Genomic DNA, 21,043 nt, shown 5'->3' on the forward strand with positions numbered 1-21,043 from the left:
CCCTGTCTCAGCCTCCCAAGTTGCTAAGGTGTTTTTGTTCTTTAAAAATCCAAATAGGAACATGCTCTGAAATTAGCTTTTCAAATTATGGTGTATTGTAGATGTTGTTTCAGGGTACTATGTAAAGATCTAATTCATTCATTTTGTTTTGTTTTTCTAGTACTGAGGATTGAATCCAGGGTCTCACACATTATAGGCAAATGTTCTAGCACTGAACTTTTACCTCCAGCCCCTTTATTTTGAGGGTGGGGTCTTGCTAAGTTGCCAAGACCTTGAACTTGGAGACATCTGCAAGACAAGCCTAACCCATTCTTAATGATTGCGTAATATTTCTTTTAGTAGTTATTGAATGTACTTAGCCATTTGCCTTTGGAAAACATGATTGATTTCATTTACCCTAATAGTAAACATCATTGTATGGTGCTTTTATTTCTGTGGGATGAAATCTCAAAAGTGTTGTAATTGGTAATTAGATGCTACCAGATAATTTTCCAGAAAATGAACGTTTCTGATTTCTGGGTTTCTTCTGATCTTTAAGAATGCTTCCTGATGTGGTGATTATGTGAAGTCTTTAGTACACTTAATATTTATTTTGTATGTACATGAAATAGGAATTCCTCCTCCCTATCAAATGTATGGTTGGTTATGTCAATGTCAATTAAATAGAGCATTCTTTCCTCTGAGATGATGATGAAACTTAAAATCATGAGATTGAATATGGTCACTTAGGAAGTATGTGTGGAAGAGATTTGGCCTGTGGAGTCTGTGTAGAAATTGTAAATGACAAGAGAAAAACCAGGTTAATATGATGTCTTGAAAGATAAGCCAAGTATTTGAAAGAATAATCATCTATGTTAGATGCTGTTGATAGGTTGAAGATGGTAAAGATTGGGAATTGGATAGTGGATTAGATGTCCGTGGTTTCCTTGTCTAGTAGTTTTAGTCCAGTAGTGGGGTTTAAAACCTGAGTTGAATAAATAATGGGAGGAAAGTAATTAGAAATAATGAATATTTTCAGTAAAATGAAATTAAAAGGGAAAATTGGCAGTAATGTTTCCCATGGCTTATTGGAAGCTCAACTTTGCTGTTGATTAGAGGGCCCCTTTGTGTTTCCTCCAGGAAGGAATGATCCTGACTGAGCCACTTTTTTATTCTCTTGCAAATGAAGAAACCAGGTTTTTGTATAGCCTTCTATTGGATGCGGTTTTTGCCCCATGCTTCCACTATGTTGTTCCTGTAGTCTAGTGGTCCCTGACAGTTCATCTTCCTCTTTCTACCTTTCAGAGTTTTTGTTTGGTTTCTTCTTGCATCATGTCCAGGATTTATAGTTGTATTTATAACCCAGATGAACTGGGAGAAAATGAGTCTGCATCATCTTCCCTAGAAATTCTTCAGATGAACTGGGAGAAAAGGAGTCAGCATCATCTTCCCTAGAAATTCTTTTTAAGAACTTGATAAATTAACATACTAACATTTGGTTCAATTTCATTTTCTTGAATATGTATTGTTTCTATACCTCAGTATCTCTTGAATAATGGTTCTGAAATAATTGGCATAAGAACTAAGAGGAGTGGTGTCTTATTCATCAGATCTATAGGACTCACTTCTATTCTCTGAAGTAATTTTTATACTCAGTGAAGTTGGAGCATCATTCCTGGAGGATGAGTATTAATAAGAACTTTTGTTCTTTGATTTTTTTCAATAACTAAGTGATGCTAGGTGATGGGGCCAGGATTTAGAACTCAGTGTTTATTGATTTCTAATACCTTACTCTTTTCCAACAGGTATAGTTTATTTTGAAAGAGGAGAATAAATGGTTTTCTATAGGAATTCTATTACATAGTTAGCCTATTGTGCTTAATGCAGAGATTTCTCTGATTGTTCCAGGGATGCCCACAAACAAGTTCTGTCTATGGAATATGGGGGTAGACAAGGAAAGGGAGGGCTCAGGCACTTACTAACTCTGTCAAAACATGTTCTTTTCTACTCTTTCACTCTTCTTTAAGTAGCCCAGGGCTAAGGAGTTGGGAAAATTATTGTTTTTTTTTTCCTCTTGATTTTAGTTATGATTGTTGTCATCTCTTGCTTAAATAAGTAAATTGGATCAAATAATGGCTAGCCTTATACTTTTAAGTTATAGTTTTTGAGTGGGATTATTGAGCTATATTATGATTTTTAAATTTTTTTTGGTTGTAGTTGGACAAAATATTTTTATTTATTTGTTTTTATGTGGTGTTGAGGATCAAACCCAGCACCTCGCATGTGCTAGGTGAGCACTCTACCACTGAGCCATAACCCCAGCCCCTATTTTTTTTTTTTTTTTTGTAGTTGTAGATAGACAGAATGCCTTTATTCTGTTTATTTTTATGTGGTGGTGAGAATCGAACCCAGTGCCCCACGTGTGCTAGCTAAGTGCTCTACCACTGAGCCATAACCCCAGCCCCCTTATATTATGATTTTTGAAAGAGAAATTATCATACATATTATTCTAATCTCAGTTTGACTTTGGGGTTGCCACTCAGGGGCACACAACTACAGAGACACATTCCCAGCCCTTTTTTGTATTTTATTTAGAGACAGGGTCTCACTGAGTTGCTTAGGGCCTCGCTAAGTTTCTGAGGCTGGTTTTCAACCTGTGGTCCTCCTGCTCAGCCTCCTGAGCTGCTGGGATTACAGGAGTGTGCCACCGCTCCCTGCTTCAGTTTGACTTTTGAAAGATTGTGAATGATAACTACTCTAAAAAGATGGGCTCTCTGAGAAGTAAAATAGGCAGAAAATGGATTCATTCTGGAGGAACAGTTGCGAGTATCAGTAGTTTGAATAACTAAGAGACTTTGAGAGCCTTTCATTATTAACTTTGTCATTTTGCTTTATTGTTGAAACATGACATGGTCCTGTTCTCTAGTTCTGCTGTGTGTGTGTGTGTGTGTGTGAGAGAGAGAGAGAGAGAGAGAGAGAGAGAGAGAGAGAGGGAGAGGGAGAGAGAGAGAGAGAATGTTGCTGGAGATGGAACCCAGGGCCTTGTGCATGCAGGACAGTCACTCTAACAACTGAGTTATATCGCCAGCACCTTGGGTCTTATACTGTAGGTAGGTCTTATACCTGTAGGTAGACCAGGGTTTTGTTTGAAATCATGCTTAAATCCGGTGTCCAATCCTATAGCCAGCCAAGAATAGTAAACCACTTCCATACTTCCTTGTCTTGCCTTGTTTTTCTCTTGTTGGAATACTTCAGAGATTTCCTAGGCATTCTGAGTTTATCAGGCTGCAGTTGGGTGTTTTTTTGTGTTTTAAACAAAGTAAGGGATTAGATAAATCAATTTCATATTTGTGTTTCCTGGGAATTGCTTATTCATAAAATACATGGTAGTGTCCACAAGGAAGTGTATGGATCATATAGTTGAAGACCAATAATGTATATGACATAACTTGGAAATATAGAACATCTACATAACAAAATAACAAAAAATAAGAGGATTACACTAAGCTGGAAAAATACAAGTAATGAGTTGTGAGATTCAATATAAAAGACTTTTTCAGAAAGAGGTGGGTTTGGGGGTTAGAACATGCTCCCAGATATTTTCAGATTACACAAAACAAATTGACCTGAGTAGTCTGAGGGGCAGGGCTGGAGAATTATTACATTGCTTTTATTGTACTTGACACAGTTGATAAAAAAGTTTGCCGTGGAGAGGAGTTAAATTACCTCCATAGTTCTCTAAAGATTGGGTGTGTTTTAATACTTACTTCCACCTCAAACATGTAAAATGAAATGCACAAAAGCTCAAATAATTTATCAGCTGACCTACAGAAAACTACATGTATGAAACTGAAGGTAGTTTAGAGGTGATTAGTTTATAAAATTAAAGTACAGACGTTGTTGCAGGGATAAGGATCTATAAAATCTACAATGTGGGAAGTTCTAAAGAAATTTTCATTTGAAAAGAATCATTAAAAAATGACTTTATGAGACTTGTCAGTAAATGGATGGATCTAGTGACTAAACTAAGTGAAATAAGCCAATCCATAAAAAACAAAGGTTGAATGTTCTGGGGTGTGTGTGTGGGGGGGGGGTAAAGTTCAGTGGATTAGACAAAGGGGAATGAAGAGGGGAGGGAGTGGGGATAGGAACCGTGGAAAGAATCTTAACATGACTTTTCTATGTACATATGTGAGTGCATCACAGTGAATCTCCACATCATGTACATTTACGAAACTGGCATCGTAATTAGAACAAGCATACTTCATGTTTGTATAAATATGTCAAAGATATTCTACTTTCATATATAACTAAAAAAGAACAACAAAAAAAGGTCATTAAAGAATGATAGGGCCAGTGATTAGGATTACTTAACATAATTTCATAAAATTTAATAAGGATTACAGGTTCTTTGTGATCTGGCCCTACTTACCTCTATCCATTGCCAATTTGAGCACACTCTTCCCAGTTCACCAGCAGACCTCCTGTCCTGTAATACTTGTATTTATGTTATTTCTTTTGAGAGACATATCACAGACCTCCCCTTCTGTCTTTCTTGTTCTCTACCTCTGCTCCATTCCCAATGCCAGCTTGCCATTCTAATTCATGCTTTGGAGCTTGGTTTAAAATGTTAGTACCAGGACAGTCTTTCCAGATCTTCCAATCTAATTGGACTATATATATAGTTATTATCTCTTTTGTTTATTAACTTATGTCATCCCCACTAAAATCTGAACCTAAGGAGCCACACAATTCTTGTTTGTTACTATATCTGGCACTTAGAGTAATCACTGGTAAATTATAGTTGTGTAAATATTTGTGTAAATGGGAGGAGGGCAAGGGCAGAAGAGTCCCATATGGGATTGAGTTTTTTCCACTGAATATACAAATCTTATTTTTTCATTAGCAGAAATATTCTGGTTTAAATAATAAGATAAAAGGGTTAAGTTTAAGTTCAGTCCCTAGAGACTGTCAGGATGAGTCAGCAGTTTAGAAACAGCTCTGGTACATTTGTTTCCTGTTGCCACAAACTTGCAGAAAGCTGATGTAACCTAATTAGAGTGACTGATGGGAATGTGCTAAGAGAATGTTTGTCTAAGTTTGTTTTTGTGGGATTTATTTTACATAAGGGCTGTTTAATGCTGGACAATTTGGTTCTTTTTCCCTCTCTTGTATTTTATTTCTTCAACTCATTGTACGAGGTGGGGAGGGTAATGTTACTGATGTTGTGCTGATGTTGAGAATTATTACATAACACCCTACCATACTGGGGATTGAACCCTGAGAGTGCTCTACCACTGAGCTACACTCCCAGACCATTTTTATTTTATTTTGAGACAGAGTTTCCCTAAACTGCCCTGGCTGGCCTTAGATCTGTGCCTCAGAGTCGCTGGGATTACAGGCTAAGTGAAAACACCTGTACTTCTTTAATTTGTCTTTTGGATTTTTAATTGTTCATGGACTTTTATTTTTGCTTATTTATATCCAATGCTGAGAATCGAACCCAGTGTCTCACACATGCTAAGCAAGCACTCTACCACTGAGCTAGAGCCCTAGCCCTGGATATTTCTTTTCATCTTATTATCCCCCCACTTCCTTTTTTGTACCATTTATGGTATGGAATATATGGAATTGAAATTCAAGGTTATTTTTATGAAATAAATTGTTTATCTAATACTGTGTACATTACAGTTAGAATTGTACAACTTTATAAATATCATAACCCTGTGAGGCAGATATTGTTATTTCCAAAGGTCAGTTTACATGTCCATGATCATAAAAAGTAAATAAAAGTAAGAATTTGTTGAGAAACTCTCTTCCTGCTCTATCCTGTTTCTTTCATACTGCTTTTGTGCTTTATAGTGAATACTTAAGGGTCACCCCCTTCCCCACTTGAGTCTGTAATTTCAGGATTAATGTCTCTTGGTGACCCTTACTTTGGATATCAGGAATTGGGCAGTTGTAGGTTTTGGATATTCTGGTACAGATTCAGTTTTGCTGTATCTCTTCTTTTGGTTTTATAAATGATCTAAACAAACTGGAGATTTCAGAATTTAGGTGTCTCAGGCTTTCTTGCGCATGTAATTCTTGTGAAATAGCTCACCAGTTGAGCATTTGACAGTGATTTACTCAGACCAGTCATTGTACTTTGAGTTTGAGGACTTTAATAAAACATTTGTTAAATTAAAAGGAGAGGAGTTGGAGATAGATGGGAAAACAATAAAAAATGAAATGACCACCATTCAGGTCTTTCTGGCATATTTGTTTTTGCTTTAATGAAACCATTAAAATTGTCTGGCACTATTCTGTTGGACTTCTGTACAAATTTCTGTCTTGAAATGGAACTGCCTGACTTAATTAGAACCAATACTAGGTCAAGGTGTTTGCCATGTCTAGCTCTTTAGATAAATCAATAGCTTTTGCTGTAGTTCATCTCAGAATAAAAGTGTATCTACCACTGTGGCAGTGCTGTTGGCATTTAATATAGGGTTTATAAATTACAGAAAGTCTATACAACAATCATGAATTCATAGTCCACTGATGAGTTCTGAGAAAGAGGTATATTATTACAAATTTTTATTTTTAATTCTCAGCAGAAATTACTACATTACTTAGCACTTCTATTTTAGCAAAATCAATGATGATCATCTCTGAGTTAAAGTGTTCAGATCATTTCCTGTTTTGGTGCAGTAGGAAAGATTATATCATTGACCTCTTTGAAGATTCAGTGGATAATTTCCACTAAAATAGAAGGAGCCTGGACCCCACATTTAAGATAGGTTAAATCCCCTTACATAAAGTTTCTGGTGTTGATCTGTTGTTGTCTTCTAATGAAACATTTCCATTAACAGTACCATTCAAGATGATTTTAAAGAACTAAAAACATTTTAAAAAATAATTTTTTCCACATCAACTAAGATGTAAACTGAGCCTTATATTTGGGTAGGGGAGTACTTTCCACTGTATGGCATTAGAATGTTTTATAAAGAGGAAATGATTTTTTGCTTAAGTAAATACAGTACATATTCTATATATTTTTAGATTCAGCAGAATATCCTCAGTTCTAGATAGGTAGGTAATCTACTTCTGTAAAAAGATCTATTAAAAGAGTAAGTTCACACATCTAAGGGAATCAATTTATTTGACAAGTACTTACAAACCAATATTGGCACATAGCTGACAACATTAAAATTTACTATTTAGTATCACAAAAGCAAATGTTATACAAGTTTACTGCATTTAGATAACTGAAAAGCAATTCATAGTGTGAATTTTAAATGAAGTTTTTTACACAGCACGTGTAGACAAAGCAAATTTACCAATAAAATCTTTATGTAAAATCAAAATAAGAGTTAAAAAAAATTTCTGCCCAGGCGTTAACCATAATACATGTGGACAAAAGTTTTTGCTGGAAACTGAAAAAAAGCACACAGCAATAAAATACTCCTCAGAGACACAGTTAAAGTAATTTCACCAATTGTTAGCATGGAACCATCGAAGGGAAACAGTTGAAAACCTTACCAGTGTTGGAATTCATGTCTTCATTATTGATTATGGCTGTATTGGAAATCAAGTCATTGTTATATTTATAAAAAAAACCCCTCCAAATTATAGAATGATATTAAGTCCATATACTGAGAATATGCCTAATCTGAAATCAGTGTCTGCTGTTCTTGAGCCATAAATTATTAGAGAACTAAATTTACATTTTCGATATTGGGGGAGGTCTACCTTCATTTTCAATAAACAGAAAATTGTGTGGTTTGTTTTGTCAAGGGAAAAAAATGTACAGCAGGGAACTCTTACTCTTGTGATTTTAATATTACTCTTTGTGATTTTAATATTCTGTGGTATTCTACTCTGCCCCTGTGAGGTATGGTAACATCACATCTCACCCCAGACTTGTTAATAACTACATACCTCTCATGTTTGCTGATAGCTCAGCTCTCTGCTCATATTGCTCGTGTTTTAAACATAAGATAGTTTATGGATTCTTCTTTTTTTTTTATTACAATTAATCTGAGTATGAACAACATTATAGAAAAACTGATAGTTTTCTATTGCAAATCAATTGTATACCAGCACATATGTATTTGTAGAATGAAACCTGTTCATAAGCTGATGATTGCTAATAATATTCCTTTATTGCTGCTTTTTGTGATTATTTCATTGGCCAGTTTCCAAAAAGTATTATCAGAAGGCTGAGTTTGTATTGTTATTTAGCATACATGTGAAATAGTAGGCCTGTTGCCTTTTTGGTGGGCGTGGCGGGGGGTTGTTTTGGTGTTGGTGATGCTAGGCATAGACCCCTAGGCCTATTACTTCTGACCTTTCTACCAAAGAAAAAAGTTATGTACAAAAGTTATTATGAACTAAAATGTTTTAAAAAATTTACTTTTCCTGGTGTATTTCCCCCCCCCACCCTGCACACATTTTTTATTGGTACATTATAGTAATACATAATGGTGGAATTTATTGTTACATATTTGTACATGCATACAATATAGTTTGGCCAGTATCACTTCCCAGTATGCCTCCCTTCCTCTCCTTCCTTCCATATTTTCAGAACAGTTTTTTGTTTTGTTTTTGCGGTGTTGAAAATTTAACCGGTTTTTGTTTTGTTTTTTATACATGGAATTGAACCCAGCGGCATCTAACCACTGAGCCACATCCCTACCGCCCCCCTACCCCTCTTTTTGTAGTTTATTTAGAGACAGGGTTTCACTGAGTTGCTTAGGGCCTCCCTAAATTGCTGAGGCTGACTTTGAACTAGAGATCCTCCTGTCTCAGCTTCTGAGCCACAGGGATTATAGCATGTGCCACTATGCCTGGCCTGAACCTAGCTTTCCACGTGTGTGCCTCCTGCCCCGAGCAAAAAAGAAAGAAAGAAAAAAATAATTAAGATGTCTCACTAAGAGATAACAATAAGATTTCATCTTTCCTGCTAATCTGGAATACTTGGGATCCTGGAACACTGTCAGGAGAAAGCTTATGAACTACATTCAGGATTTTTTTGTCCACCTCGGGTACAAACACAGAAGTAGCCTAAGTTTGTCAATAAGGTGTCTTTCCTTACCTTTGGTTTTTAAATTGAGCAACATATATACCACTTATGGTAACTTATATTAGAGTCTGTAAACAAGTCAAAATAACACCTGGCATTTTGCCAGGGGAATGTTAGAGTTTGTAAACAAGTCTGGATGGTGCCTGGCAAAATGCCAGAGGGAGTGGTTTGAGAAGTAACAAAAGCGAGCCATTAAGTGTGGAGATTCCTTATTGGTTGACTGATGTATCTAGTTTATGCTAATTAGATAAGCTGTGTGGAATGTATAAATACTGCTCCTGTCCTGCAATAAACGGCTCCTACTCCTGCTGTATCAACGTACACAAGTTATTCGTATTATTTTTAGTGATCTGTTTTTAGTGAGAAAAAATAATAGGTGAATGTTTAATTTTATAAAATGTTTTAAACTTCATTATGAATGTACAGAAAAGTCATTGCAAAAGTTACTTTTACTAAATGTATTTAAGCTGAACAAAATTACTTACATAACTGGTGTAATATTAGAAATGTATTCATTAAAGTATTTTCTAGAACTAGATTGTCATTTTGAGGACTGCCCTGGATTTCACATGATCAGTGTTCAAAAGCAGCTGTCTTATAAAAAAGACATTGATACAGTGTATACTGAATAATAATGTGTACTATACTATTGCACTCCTGCCTGATAAACTCTGGTGTGTTGCTATTTGTGGTTGGTTATTGACAATTATTGTGACCTGTGTTTTCATACTCCAAAGAATGTATTAGAGAATACTCTTGAGTGCTTGTACATGTTTGTACATGCACACAATACAATTGTCCAAGTATCCTATTTTTAGGACAATCTGTAGTTTCATTCTTAATTAAATTAAAGGATATTATAAGCTCAAGATTATGAAATAGCCACAGAATTGAAACTTGGTATATTATTTCCTTGAAAACCAAATTTTGGAAGGGGAAAGAGCTGTGTAATTTTTCGAACATAGGAGTGACAAGAAATGTGAGTTTATTCAAGGTGAGTTCATTTAGGGAACATAATCGATTGACCAATGAATATCAACAAGTAGACCAGCAGTGATAGATGGGGACTTGGTACCATTAGAAATGAATGGAACCTATAAAAGGTAGAAATTTTGCAGGATAGGATGATGGTAAGCCTTTTAAATCTAGTTTTAATTGGGAATAGGATATGAAGGGTAACTAGCTATGTGTCTTTTAGAAAGGGGAGGCTCCCTAGGTTATTTCTAATCACTTGAGGCCTGATTATTTTGAATTCAGGTCAGAAGTGGACCTACAGCCTACATTGAAGCCCTTCACTACTTACTACAATGTATTGTTTTATTTTAAAATTATTCCATCAGAATCAGGAAACTAAAAAATGCCTTGTTTCTAGAAGAACATAAACAATTGTATAATACTTTATCACAATGGTTGATCTGAATGACTTGTTAGGATCATATAAAAGTTAGTACAATTACTATTTTTATTATGATGATTAAGCACTCATTTCTAACCTTACTGCAACCATATTTATTATTGACATTTATCAATGGGATTATATAAAAATTCATGTATTATAATTTTTAGTAGTAAGTGTGTGTATTCTAATTGGTAGTAAAAAGGGCATTGTGACTGTTTATTTCTAGAAAAATAATTTTGTAGTAGATTGTGAAATGTTTTGGTTACAAACTGAATACAGAATTAAGCAGGAGCAATATACCCCTCTAATAGTTAAAGAATGTTAAATTGCCACATTTCTGTCATAATTTTTCTGAGAAGTCAAATGTTACATTTTAAGTAGAGCTAAACTCCACAATTTTTCTATTCCCCTTCCCAGAGATAATAAAGGCCCTACACTGATCCTGAATTTGTTGTATATACATTCTATACATGTTTTATACCGTTTTTTTTTAAACCTAACTATATTAGTAACAATTATTATTTTTTAGTTTTTCATGTAGTTTTTCCATTGCACCACTGTTGGTTGATGGTCATGTTGATACATGTAGCAATTTAAATTTCCAAATAGTATTTCATTAAATTCCTTTACTATTTGTATGTACCTGTACTAGTATTTATTCCTACCTCCTACACCATGTTGACTCCAGGTCTTCAGCATGCTAGGCAAGCACTCTACTACTGAGCTACGCTCTGTTCCCTGTAATAGTACTCATACTTATTTTTTGTTTTTATGTGATTTCTCCATTTAATATTGTGTTCTGAGATTTAGTCTTGTTGAGATGTAGAGCTATAGATTTGTGTTTATTACTATAGGAGAAATTTTTAGAGGAATAAATTAGTTTAAGTGCTTTAACAGTTAGGTTGCAATTAATTTTGGATTTATTACAAATTCTGCAATGAACCTATTTCCATATGCAGATGTAAAAGTTAAATTCTCAGAAGCACAATTTCATAATGGTTAGGTATGTAGATTGTCCACCTAGCCAGATATTTCCAAATTATTCTTTCAAAAGTAGTCATACCACTTAGGAGCAGTGTACAAATTGCTGTTTTACATATCTTGTTATCCCCTGATTTTATCAGACTTTGAGTTTTTCCAGTCTAGATTTAAAACAGCATCTCAATATTTTATTTAATATTTTAACCAAATTTTAATAAGATTTGGCATATGTTGTATTTATTGATCATTTGGGTTTCTCTCCTGTGAATTAAGATCGTCTCTTTTTTAATTCCAGCATATTTCTGGAGTTCTGTTATATGTTTTGATTATTTAATCTTTAGTTATGTCTGTTTACAGATATCCTCTACCAATCAGTACCTTGCCTTTTAACTTTGTTAATTAGATATTTTTGAAAATTAAGTCATGTTTTGTTTCTTATTTAAGAAATTCTTTCCTGTTCTAAGTCCCAAAGATACTCTTTGTGTTTTAAGTGTGTATGTACAAATATAGCAATTTGAAAATTTTAAATTATGGAATTATATCATGAAGAAAGAAACTTTTACTTTCCCCATATAAAGAACTAGACATTTTGAATAGCTCAATCTAATTCATTAGAATCTCACTTGATTTGAATGCCATAGCTTTATATATCCAGTTTTAAGTTTTGAGGCTCTGTATTCTGTTCCATTGGTCTTTTGTCCATCTTATATTGCCTTAGTTACCGTAATTTTATAATGAGTTTTGATACCTGATAATTCAAATTTATATCATGCTTTACTTTTCAGAATATCTTTGCTAATGGTTCTTTTTTCTGTGTGAACTTTTAGATGTTTCTCAACTTCTATGAAGAACCCTGCAGAGAATTTCATTGGGATGTCTTTGAATTTACAGATTTATATGAAAATTGCCTTATTAAAACATTTATCTTGCCATTTGTATACATCTTTATATCTTTCAGACTTATTTATCTGTAAAGATTTTTTCCCTCTAGTATTAGCTTTTGTTGATGAGTTTAGTTATGAGTAGTGCTTTTACAGAAAATATTTTTCTATGACTGGAATTTTTAATACAAATTATTTTTCATATATGTCTTATTTTAAAGTAGAAAAATTAAGGCAATTTCAGAGGATTTTTTTTAGGGGGGATGCACAGGATCATGGTACTTAATCTATATGAAGTGTTTTATTCCACAAGGGTCCTTCCTGTAGGTTCTGTGTGTGTGTCCATCTTTACTTTTTGTTGATAACAAGTTAGTCTATGTAAGTGCCTTCATCTGATTTGGTATAGATACTGTCTACTCTTGGATTTCACTCAGTTTATTTCCTTTTAGGAGACGCAGGTCAGAATGGAGATGGGCTGCAGACCGAGCAGCTATTGTGAGCCGCTGGAACTGGCTTCAAGCTCATGTTTCTGACTTGGAATATCGAATTCGTCAGCAAACCGATATTTACAAACAGATTCGTGCTAATAAGGTAAGGGATCAATATCCGGTGTTTTCAGCCCAATTAAAAACTACCATTTTCCCTTTTTTTCTCATCCTCTCCTATCCTTTCAGTAATTCTTCACTATGTCAAGATAAAAGGTTTAATGATCTGATATTATGAGCTGATGTTGGATAGTATACTGTAGTAAACAAGGCTAGAATATAATGTTTAATTGACGTGTGTTTAGAGAAGAACAGCATGGGTGTCTGAGTTAACACAAAACCCATCCCAAATAAAAGACTATATAATTAATGTAAACCATTAGCTGTCAGATTCATTATGTATTCATGTCTAGTGAGGATTTTTACTATCTTGCTCTTTTGATTAGCTGTTTCCTGTTTTATTACGAATCCTCTCTTGCTTGCTTGAGAAAAAATAGGGTTGGCCTAAACAATTGTTGAGGTAAATACATTGATGATGAGGAGTTTTATTTTGCTTTATTCCCCTGTCTGTGAGGGACTAATAAGCTACCTTACAGCTTTTATTTTTTATACTGACATTACATAATTTTTCGTCTTGAAAAATCAACATAGGAGAAAGCTTTTTGCTCCAGTTTCAATTTGAGTTCAAAAGAAATTTGCACAGAAAAAAAAATCCATTCAACAAATATTGAGTGCTTACTGTGTAGCACCACTTTTCTCTGTGGAATGGTCACAGTGGTGAACAAAAATTTTACCTTCATGGAGCTTTACATTCTTGCACAGTGTCTTTTGTTCTTAATATTTTATGAGCTTCATAACTGACAGATGGGTCTAAATAAAGTCTACTCCTAAAAATGTGTTAAGTATCTTTTTATCCTTAATGCTTGTCACGGCCTTAAGAAAACTGCTTACTGTAAACAGTATGTGTTAGATTAATTAATAGGTCTAAAGTTAAAGGGTGATCAAATGACAAGATAAACAAAGTGATGAAAGTTTGATGTAAAAGTTCTGTAGCTTCTTCTATCTACTCTTTTAAACATTTATGTTAAAAATTCCACTAGACATTTCTCCTCTTTTAAAAAAAAAAAAGTTCACTGGATAGTTCTAGGTTTTCCCCTTACATTGGATTTATGTATAAATCTCCAGTAATCCATCTGAGCATATTATAATTGACATAGTCCAAAGGATTCACTTTTTAATAATTTGTTCCCTTAGGGTAGAGAACAGATTAAATCATGACTAATTTTAACAAATTAGCTAGAAGATCTGTGGGTGTGGTGGTGTATACGTGTAATACCAGTGTCTTGGGAGGCTAAGGCAGGAGGATTGGATGTTTGAGGCCAGCCTCAGCACTTGATGAAGACCTAAGCAACTTAACAAGACCCTGTCTCAAAGTAGAAAAGGATTAGGATATATGTAGCCCAATGGAAAGTGCCTCTAAGTTCAATCCCTGGTACTCCCCTATCTCCCACCCCCAGCCAAAAAACAAATTAGCTAGAACAAAACTAAGAAATATTCTAGAGATTCTAGGGGTGGTGATTATTTTGCTTTTCTTACTTCATCTTCACAAAAAGAAATTTTAAAGCCTGATTTATAGAGAGTGAACTGGAATGGTGACTAAGAATAGCCAGGAGATGACTGGATATTACCTATCCTGAGGGGAAAAAAAAAACAGTCTTTCTGTGTCAGGGACGCCTCTTCAGTGTCTGTTTCTAAGTTATTTTAACCAGTAGTTAGGTGGGAGTTTCTATATATGAAAACTAGAGTCTCTTGGTTAGTACAACAGTCATATTTGTTGCTTCATCTGTTTTATATACATTCATACATAGATATGTGCTTTTATATATGTGTATATGTTTTGTTATATTAGTTTTGCATTATGAAACTACCATAGTGCTAGGCCCATTGATGCAGACCTGTAATCCCTGCTACTCAGGAGGCTAAGACCAGTGGTTTGCAAATTTGAAGCCAGCCTGAGAACTAAGTGAGACCCTGTCTCAAAATAAAAAAGAGCCCTTGGGATATAGCTCAGTGAAAGAGCACTTGACTAACCTGTGTATCAATTCAATTAATAGGATAAACTTGGAAATTACATAGAAGTATGGGGGATCATTCCCTAATAAACTCAACTTGGTACAAAATATTTGTTTTAAATTTTTATTAGTTATTGATGGACCTTTATTCATTAATTTGTTCATATGTGGTGCTGAGAATCGAACCCAGTGGTCCATACATGCTAGGCAAGCATGCTACCACTGAGCCACAACCCCAGCCAAAAACATTTTTTTACATATATTTTCTTCCATCATTTTTCTCAGTGTCACATAACTACTTTGTTTAAAGAATTTTGTTACAGTGTATCCTGAATATTTACTATCACTTTTTGGAAAATTTTGTTGTTATTAACTATGTTCTTCTAACTTTTCTTGTTGATTATTTAAATTATGTGTTTTTTGTTTTTTTTTTTAATTATAAGGCATGCCATGATAAACATCTTTACTTCAGTCAAAGACATAAAAACTTTTATGTTTTTGCTGCACGCTGTAGAGAAAAGTGTCTTGGCAGTCCCTTTCAGTTTACAGATTTGGTAACTACGTATGAAAAGATAATCTCACTTTTGGCTCTTGCTTTATTCTTTGTCTCATCACTTAGTAGTAATGTCAGAGCAATTTGGGGAAACTTTTTAAAAACCTGAAGATATTTCTCAATATATGGAAAATATTCTAGAACTTTATGTATATACTGATAACTCAGGAGTCTTGATATTCAGGGCATAATATATTAAAGAAACACCAGATTTACTAATATTTCATTTTAATTCTGACTTTTGTTACCAGTTATATAATCTTGGTCATATAAAGTCACTTATCATTTATGAGCCTCAGTTTCTTGGTCTATAAAATATGTCATTCTAGATAATCTTTTATAAAACATTTTTTCTGCAGTTTAAATACAGTATCAATTACAAACTTCTGACAATAAAATTAGAATGAGAATCCCAGTAATATGTCAAAAAAAAAAAACCCTCAAAACTTTTCAGATCATTCTGTCATTTAAATGTTAGTGATTTAACGATTTGTTCATATCATTAAGTCATTTGTTTTTTCATCTAGATCTGTTAAGTTTCCTAAGCTGCCATACAAAGTATCACAAACTGGGTGACTTAAAACAACAGAAATTTATTCTCTCTTAGTTCTTGGGGTCAGAAGTCTAAAGCCAGGGTGTTTTCAGGGTCATGCTCCTTCTGAAGGTTCTGAGGAAGAATCTTGCTTCTTCCAAAGTTCTGGTGGTGGCTGGCAATCCTTGATGTGCTTTGGGGGAGGCTGTGTCATTCTAGTTGTTTGTTGCCTTTGCCTCCACGTGAGCATTGTTTCATTGAATATCTGTGTCCAAATTTCCTTGTTAAAAATGCACCAGTTGGGGGCTGAGGCTGTAGCTCAGTGGTAAAGCGATCCTCTCACATGCGTGAGGCACTGAGTTCAATCCTCAGCACCACATAAAACAATAAATAAATATACTGCGTTCATCTACAACAAAAAATATACATAAAAATATTTTTTTAAAAAATGCACCAGTTGCAGTGTGTTTAGGGCCACTGTAAAGGGCTCATCATAACTTGATTACATCCACAAAGACCTTGCTTCCAAATAATATCACATTGTTAGTTCTTAGCGGACATAAATTTTGAGGGAATACTTCAACCCAGCCTAATAAATAAGCAGTGGAATTTCCTCAGTGATATATTACCATGCATTTGGATTTTACCTAGACTATTCTATTATTTTACTAATAGAAACCTTTGAGCACCTGTACTGTGTGCCAAAAACTATGCTATAGGCATTGTACTGTTATCCACAGTTTTAAAGATAAACAAATGAAGGTTTAGAGGTTACGTAGTTTCTGCATGGTCCAAAGTGTATCATCCAAGTGAATCCAAAACCAAGGTTTGAGTATCTGGTCTCCAGAGTTTTGCTCAAGTTGGTGGTCACTTTTAAGTGCTTTGTTACTTTTCGGGTTATTGAAATCCAAGGGATTTTTTCTCTGTGCATTAGTAGAGTGGATAGTGTTCCCATTCTGCTTCTAGGTTTACGTCATTTGCCTATGTTGTTCATGAGACAATTCTGGGTTTGATAATCAGATGTTCAGTTATAACCTTGTCTTATGGATGGAAGATTGGAGAGATGGTGGGGCTTTTACTTTTTAAGGCTTTACTGTATTAATTTTCTTAAACTGAAGATATTTGGGGAAGTATTTGTGAACCACTGCTAGGTGATTCTAATTTCCACACATCATGTTCTTTGCTATCAGAAGTTAATATCAAAAGATAATACCCAGCTGGCCATGGTGGCACATAACTGTAATCCCAGTGGCTCAGGAGGCTAAGAGAAGAGGCTCAGCAACTTAGCGAGACCCTATCTCAAAATAAAAGGACTGAGGATGTGGTTCAGTGGTTAAATGCTCCCAGGTTAAATCCCTGTTCAAAAAAAAAATCTTCATGACAGAGAAAGGAAAATAATGTGTGTATGTATTGAATAAGTTCATCTTTCCAATATTCTTCTGCATCTACATCTAATGCATTAAAATTTAGCTTTATTATTTTTCATCTCTTCTTCTGACTGATCTGAGAAATTCCTCAGCAGTTGCTAAGGACGGAAATGTTATTGAGGATAAGAGGTGGAAAAGCATTGAAAACACCAGATAGAAAAATGCTGATTAGCAGGAGCTTATCCTTTGTCTTCAAATTTATATATATATATATATGTATGTATTTATTTATTCATGTATTTATTTATTTATGTATGTATTTATATATATGTATGTATGTATTTATTCATTTATTTTCGTTGCAGGTGGGCAAATAGCTTTATTTCATTTTTATGCAGTGCTAAGGTTTGAACCCAGTGCCTCTCATGTGCTAGGCAAGTGCTCTACCTCCAAGCCCCAGCCCCAGCCCCAGCCCCTGTCTGTAAATTTTATAGAGTTAAGGTTCCCATCTTAACCAAGTTATAGCTGTGTCTTCTTCAGGTAGCTCAAGGACGTTCTTAAGAAACTCATCTGCAGTTACTGTTTTGTTTGTTTTAAAGAGTGTGTCTGCATTTGTGACCTTACCAATTCCATTGGTCCTTGTATAAAGCGGAAGCTTACCTTGTGAGAGTTCTGTAGGGCTGGGCAGGCCACATGATCCTGTTTCTGGCTCAAAGGGCTGGAGTGAAGAATAGAGTGACACTCTTGGCCTTTAATTTTGTCCTTTATCAGTTGCTATCTCTTTCAGAGTACATTAACCCTAAGGCTTTTGGCGCTCAAACTGATGGCCATAGCCATTTCTCAATGACCCAGTTGAAACACAGAATGCTATGGAATTCCATTTTTGGGTTGACTTGACACGATAGAGTGGAAGAGTTTTCTTAGCTGATAATAATCTTTCTTTTCATGGCTGTTAAACATGAATAAACTTTTTCCCAAATAATTTAATGGTGGAATATAACTACTTGCATACAAAAAAGGACATAAAATATTAACTGTACAGTTTAATGATGTATTTGAATATTTTAGGGAATTTCAAGTAATCATGTAAATCTCCTTAAAGCCTCACTTCCATCAGCCTCGTTAGCTAGGTTCTACCTCTTTTCTCTTTTAGGTCACCTTCTCTAAACTTCTATTATAGTGCTGCTATAGTAATGCTTTGCCTACTTGTTTATCCAAGGCTAGATAAAGTAAGTTCCTTATGGTAGAATCTGTTTTTTAATTTTCTTGAAAGAGGCTAGAAACCTTGTCAGGTTCTCTGACTTCCTTCCCAACCTACAACCCTATTTGCATATATGGTTGATTCTGTCTTCAAATATATATCCAGTGTCCAGCCATTTTGTTCCAAGCAACTGTTTTTTCTGCTTTTGTTTGTCCTCCACTGTCTGTGTTAGCACAGTAGTTAGATTGATCATTTACAACTCAATCATTCTTCAAATCATCAAGTTTACCCCCATCTTAGCTTTTGCATTGACTTTTCTCTAGATACCTGTAAAGTTTGTTTTCATGTTTTTGTCAAATATTTAGTCAAATATCACCTTCCTGGTGTGGTTTACTCTCCTGCCTAATAGGAAATAGTATTCACTTCCACTTCTTAACCTTCTCTAGGTCCTTCTCTTTTCCCTTTGACACCATTCATATTGTTTGTTCTTACCCCAGTATTAGAATAATGTAAGGAATTTGAGGGATGGGTTAGGAGAGATTGAGGGGAGAGGTCTCATTCTCTTCTGCATCCCCAGCACCTAAAAAATGTTTATGAATGGAACAGTGGTTAACTTAAATAAATATAAGAAAATGTGGACAAATCATATATGTCAAACTTAGAAAACTTGTGCACAGCAAAGGAAACAACAGTGAAGAGACAACCTATAGTATGTGGAGAAAATATTGGCAAACTGTTCATTTAACAGGAGAGCAATATCCAGAGTATATAAGGGATTCAAGCAACGGCCCCATCCCAGGAAAAAAAAATCCAGTTAAGAAATGGACAAAATGGATAGGCATTTCTCAAAAGAACATAAACAAAAGGCCAACAACTTGTATCATCACAATACAGAATGACTCTTATGAAAAAGACAAAAACTTGCTGGGGGCAGTGGTGCATGCCTGTGACCCCAGTGGCTCAGGAGTCCGAGGCAGGAGGATCATAAGTTTAGAGCCAGCTTCAGCTATTTGGCCAGGCCCTAAGCAACTTAGACCCTTTCCTGAAATAAAAAGGAGTGGGAATTGTTGCTCAGTTAAGTACCCCCAGGTTCAATCACTGGTACCCTATCAAAATAAAACAAAAATAATAATACTGGCAAGAATACAGAGATAGGGGAACTCTAATACACTGTTTGGTGGGAATGTAAATTGATACAGGTTTTATGGAAAACAGTATGGAGGTTTCTCTGAAAACTAAAAGTTAGAACTGCCATATGACCTGGTAATCCCACTTTTCCCTCCCCTATATTTTATTTTCCCAACCTCTGTAAATTTGAGGGGACAGCAATATTACTGAAGTTGTGGCCCATAATATTGTATTACTCATACATCCTGCACTCTACTGGGGATTGAACCCATGAGTGCTGTATCATTGAGCTACACTCTCAGCCCCCTTTTAATTTTATTTGAGACAGGTTTCCCTAAGTTCTCTGAGCTGGCCTTAAACCTGTCTATGATAAATATTTCATCTTTTTACATCTCTTCTTTCAAAAAATTTTTGAATTAAAAAAGATCCCAGAGGATGCCAGGGATATATATATAGCTCAGTTGGTAGAGTGCTTGCCTTGCATGCACAAGGCCCTGGGTTCAATCCCCAGCACCACCCAAAAAAAAAAAAAGATCCTAGGGATGGATCAGTCTGGTTCAGTCACTCATAAGAACCTACATTTCAGTGTCCTAGTGAACTCAAACTAGTATAGTCAAAATTTTTAGGACTTTTAAAAAAGCAAATCTATATTTTAGGCTCTTCTCTGATGTATTCTGTTGGAGAACCATGACTGATCAGATCTAAAAGTCTAGTATGTATTTTTGCACATTACTGCGGATCGAATGAATCTGGCACATGCTAGGCAAATGCTCTACCACTGAGCTACATCACCATCCCTTTTTAAATTTTATTTTGAGGCAGGTTCTTGCTAAGTTGCTATGCTGACCTTGAACTTAAAATCCTATTTGAGACCCAAATGCATGGGATTACAGGAATGTGCCACCCCACCTTGCTGGAAAGAGATTTCATGTGGAATATTTAATCCTATCCTGAGATAATAAATAGATTTGATGATGGACCTGCCATATGTGTTTGATATATTCCCCAGCTGATTCTAATAAGAGCTGCTTTTTTTTTTTTTCCTTTTGGTGGGGCACTGGGGATTGAACTAGGGTTGCTTAACCACTTAGCCACATCCCCAGCCCTTCTTTATTTTGAGATAGGATGTGCTAAGTTGTTTAGGGCCTCACTAAATTGCTGAGGCAGGCTTTCAACTCCCTATCTGCCTGCCTCAGCCTCCTGAGCTGCTGGGATTACAAGTGTGTGCCACCATGCCCATCTTTAATTAAAGAGCTTCTTAATCTGGTTTGATCTGTTCATTATTACTTGGGATGAATGTAAGATCTGAATTTGAAATTGTCAAGCGGGAACTTAATCTGAAGTATTATATATGCTGGGTGCCAGTGGGGCATTAAAAAAAAAGTTTTTGATTTCTGATTG

At 35.1% G+C, this 21,043-nt stretch overlaps 1 protein-coding gene across 9 annotated transcripts in view; it reads left to right on the plus strand.

The window, feature by feature from the left end:
- The window catches only part of Kansl1 (KAT8 regulatory NSL complex subunit 1), a 180,179-nt gene that overhangs the window by 115,812 nt on the left and 43,324 nt on the right, over positions 1-21,043 (plus strand). For all 9 annotated transcript variants that reach the window (XM_046421033.2, XM_046421035.2, XM_046421059.2 and 6 more), the window contains one exon: positions 12,754-12,895. In XM_046421033.2, the coding sequence (XP_046276989.1) occupies positions 12,754-12,895 (142 nt within the window). The remainder of the gene's footprint in view (positions 1-12,753; positions 12,896-21,043) is intronic.

The sequence above is a fragment of the Marmota monax genome, unplaced genomic scaffold (assembly GCF_021218885.2).
Source record: "Marmota monax isolate L192 unplaced genomic scaffold, Marmota_monax_Labrador192_F-V1.1 WCK01_AAM20220418_F8-fsc00322, whole genome shotgun sequence".
In the NCBI taxonomy this organism is placed as follows: domain Eukaryota; kingdom Metazoa; phylum Chordata; class Mammalia; order Rodentia; family Sciuridae; genus Marmota; species Marmota monax.